At 49.4% G+C, this 3,140-nt stretch overlaps 1 protein-coding gene across 1 annotated transcript; it reads left to right on the top strand.

Moving 5' to 3' along the window:
• Positions 1-239: 239 nt before the first annotated feature.
• GP1BB (glycoprotein Ib (platelet), beta polypeptide) lies at positions 240-1,841 on the top strand. Its single transcript, XM_009888121.1, has 2 exons — positions 240-322; positions 1,009-1,841. Exon 2 carries the CDS (start codon positions 1,179-1,181, stop codon positions 1,791-1,793), a length of 615 nt encoding a protein of 204 aa, XP_009886423.1. The 5' UTR covers positions 240-322; positions 1,009-1,178; the 3' UTR covers positions 1,794-1,841.
• The last annotated feature ends 1,299 nt before the right edge of the window (positions 1,842-3,140 follow it).

The raw sequence follows: 3,140 nt of genomic DNA, 5'->3' as shown, positions 1-3,140 counted from the left end.
TGTGGGCGCAGAATCCCAGTTACCAGTACTGCCAGCATCTCTCCCAGCAAACATGTTCTTGTGAGCAGTGTCAGCTCCCATTTCTTGGAAGACTTGCTCAATGAAGCCTCAGCTTCCGGTGACATGCAGCAAACTTGCAGGAAGGCCTCGTGTGGGAGGTGTCCCTGGGATGAGCCTGACCCTTATCTTGCCAGCCAGCTGCAAGGGGATTATCCGGGAGCTCGGCTATGCAGCTGCAAACACTCTTGCACTGGCTGGACTGCCTTAAGACCTTCCTCCTGTGTTGTAAAGCCAGCAAGAAAGCAAGGATTGAACTACTCTGGTAAGTCAACAAAGCTACCTTTTGTTCTTTTCTTTTTATTTGGTTGATGGATGGCACAAAAAAGCACTGCCTTGTTGCAGGTGTGTGTTGTTGTTCTAAAGAAGTTATAGCAGCTCGTGTATTCAGCAGTGGCATGACACTGCAATACAAAACCGGCTCATTGTCCTATGTCTCCCAGCATGGTCACAGCTCCAGAAGCAGATTATTCACCTGCTGGAGCAATGTCTAGCATGGAAAACTCCACTGACCTCCACCCTCAGTGGTCAGCACCCTCTCTGCTGGCCAAGGACTGTTTATGACTTCTTTTCAAAACTGGAAAGGCTTTTTTTACTTGTGGTAACAGTAAATTTATTTCTGAATCTCTTCTTGCAGTTTGCATGAACAAAGCGTTGCTTACAGACGTGATTCAGAGCTATGATAAGGCATGAGCAGTTTCATATTCTAATTTTTGATTCTTTGACATAGATTTTCTTGGCTACCCTAAAAATGCGCCTCCAGTAATGCTGAAAATACAAGCAGCCCTTCTGAGGACTAGTGAAAATGAATTTTATGGCTGCAGCTAAGTGTCCCAGTAGCCATCTGTTCATATTCCTCCTCAAATCCAGTGTTGGAAGACCAGGAACTTTCCCTCTCCTGTAGTGAGAGACCAAGAATTTGCACGCCTCTCTTAACTCTGTTCTTTTCAGAGCTCTCGCATCTCCTGTGAAGGACACCAAATTCACGCAACTTGAGAAAATCATCCTCAGAACAAAGCAACAAAAGACCTGGGCTGTGGTGTCAGTCCTAGAGTGTGTGGTGCCTACTTGCCTGGTCTCCACCTCATCCAGTCTCACCAGGGGAGTGTTTGCAGGTGAAGATGAAGAGTGGAATTATTTTCTTGTCTCTCCTCAGCTTCCTCCCATTCGTGATACCCATATGCCCTGTGCCATGCAAGTGTGCCACCAACATTATTGACTGCACGTCAAAAGGCCTAACTGTAGCAAAACTACCAGTTGCTTTCCGCCCTTCAGCTGAAATTATCCACCTTGGTTACAATAGGCTCACCTCTATTCCCAATGGGCTCTTTGACAACCTAAAGAGCCTCCAGGTAGTCTACCTGCAGGGCAACCCTTGGGAATGCAACTGTGACATTCTCTACTTGCGCTCCTGGCTCCAGTGGCAGCAGAACCGAACCATATACAGGGATGTGAGATGTGCCTCCCCCGCTCACCTGCAGGACCGAATCATTGCCTATCTGACAGAAGATGAGATCATCTCCACGTGCCAGTACTGGTACTGCAGCCTGGCTCTCCTTTCTCAGGTCTGTCTCTTCATCCTCCTTTTCCTCCAGGGTGTCTTGGTTATCTTCATCATTGTCTACCTGCAGAAATTTCGGAGAATGACCGCTGAAGCCCGGAGCACCACCCAAGAACTACACCAGCATGTAGACACCTGGGTATCTTCTTCAAGAAGCCCCTATAACAGTGATTAACATCACAAGACTGAGAACCTTCCTCCCCCTTGGGCGATGCTGTGCCAAGGTCATGTGGCTTGTGATAGCCAGAGGGGACAATTCAGCGCAGCATCTGATTATGACTGCAGTCCGAAGCAGGACTTTACCTCATCAGACACTTGCTGTATTTCCAAAGACCTGATCTTGTGTTTTTTCATGCTTTAAACTCTTTAGTGTGATCTGGATTCCTTTGCTGAGCTGGGTGTGGTTCTGGTTTGGTAGACTAAGGAAATCATAAACTACAGCAACCAGAACTGACTCAAACTGCTCATAAGCTTGTAGGGGCTACAGTGCTCTATCCCTCCTAAACTACAGTGTTTCAGCCATACTTTCCATGATGCTTCTGGTTGCATTGGGTCAGTTGAGGACAGAGGTGGACAGTGAACAGTTAGGGGGCTGGACTAGGAGAATGCAGAAATATTGTTTCATTGGTGCTGCCACAGATGCCTTATTAACTTTGGACAAGTAACTTAGTGTCCTCCTGCCTCAGTTTCCCATCAGTAAAAGGGAAAGGATGTTTCTTCTTGCCTGATGCGTTGTTTCCAAATGTTCTTCGGGGGAAAGGAGGGAATGTTTAGAAGCCTACCCATTTACCCTATCTTCATTCCTTTTAATCTACTTAAGAGTTTTAATACTGACTTCAATGCGTACTGAGTCAGGCTGCAGCCCTAAATGTTTGTGAGAAATTCACCCTGAAGCCAAGAGTTGTCGGGACCAGGGGCCTTTCTGACTGTGCTTGTACGGCACCTGGCACGAGGGATCCGGCCTTTTTTAGAGACTCGGACTGCAAAACCCACTGATGTGCCTACTGCTGGTTATGATGTCCCTTAATTATCTCTGGAATGAAGCAAAATTGAAATAAAATAATGATGCATGATGATGTAAATGGCTTATTTTCCCATTCTGCAGTAGGTGTCTTGCACTCCCTGGCACTCCCCGGCAGTGTCTCGCTCAGACTCTGGGCAAGCGGAATGAGTACCGCAGGCAGGTGGAGACCTTACCAGAAGTGCACCTGAGGGTTAGACTTTGGCAGCTGCCGGCTTCCACAGCGGGCCGGTCTCCCCATGAGCTGCCTTCTCCTTCACCGGCTTGCTGCTTATTTTTTTTTTACGGTGGGGGCTGGAGAGAGAGAGGGGTGTTTCTGGCGCCAGCACACCCGAGTGGCGCTGGCCCTGCCGGCTGCGGATGGGCGCCCCCGTGCCCTGCGTCCCCAGCCCCCGCTCAAGGGGTCCCCTTCTCCCCCGAGCCCCTCGGGGGACATAAACCCGGAGCCCCGCGGCGAGAAGAGCGCGGTGACCGGCGGCGCTGCCGAGCGGCGGGTGACGG

This window comes from Charadrius vociferus, unplaced genomic scaffold, assembly GCF_000708025.1.
Source record: "Charadrius vociferus isolate BGI_N301 unplaced genomic scaffold, ASM70802v2 scaffold326, whole genome shotgun sequence".
NCBI classification, from domain to species: domain Eukaryota; kingdom Metazoa; phylum Chordata; class Aves; order Charadriiformes; family Charadriidae; genus Charadrius; species Charadrius vociferus.
Note: the sequence above shows the minus strand (reverse complement) of the source record. Positions and strands in the feature narration are given on the sequence as shown.

Excerpts from the sequence above, each read along its gene's own strand:
- GP1BB (XM_009888121.1), top strand. The coding sequence starts at position 1,179 with ATGAAGAGTGGAATTATTTTCTTGTCTCTCCTCAGCTTCCTCCCATTC.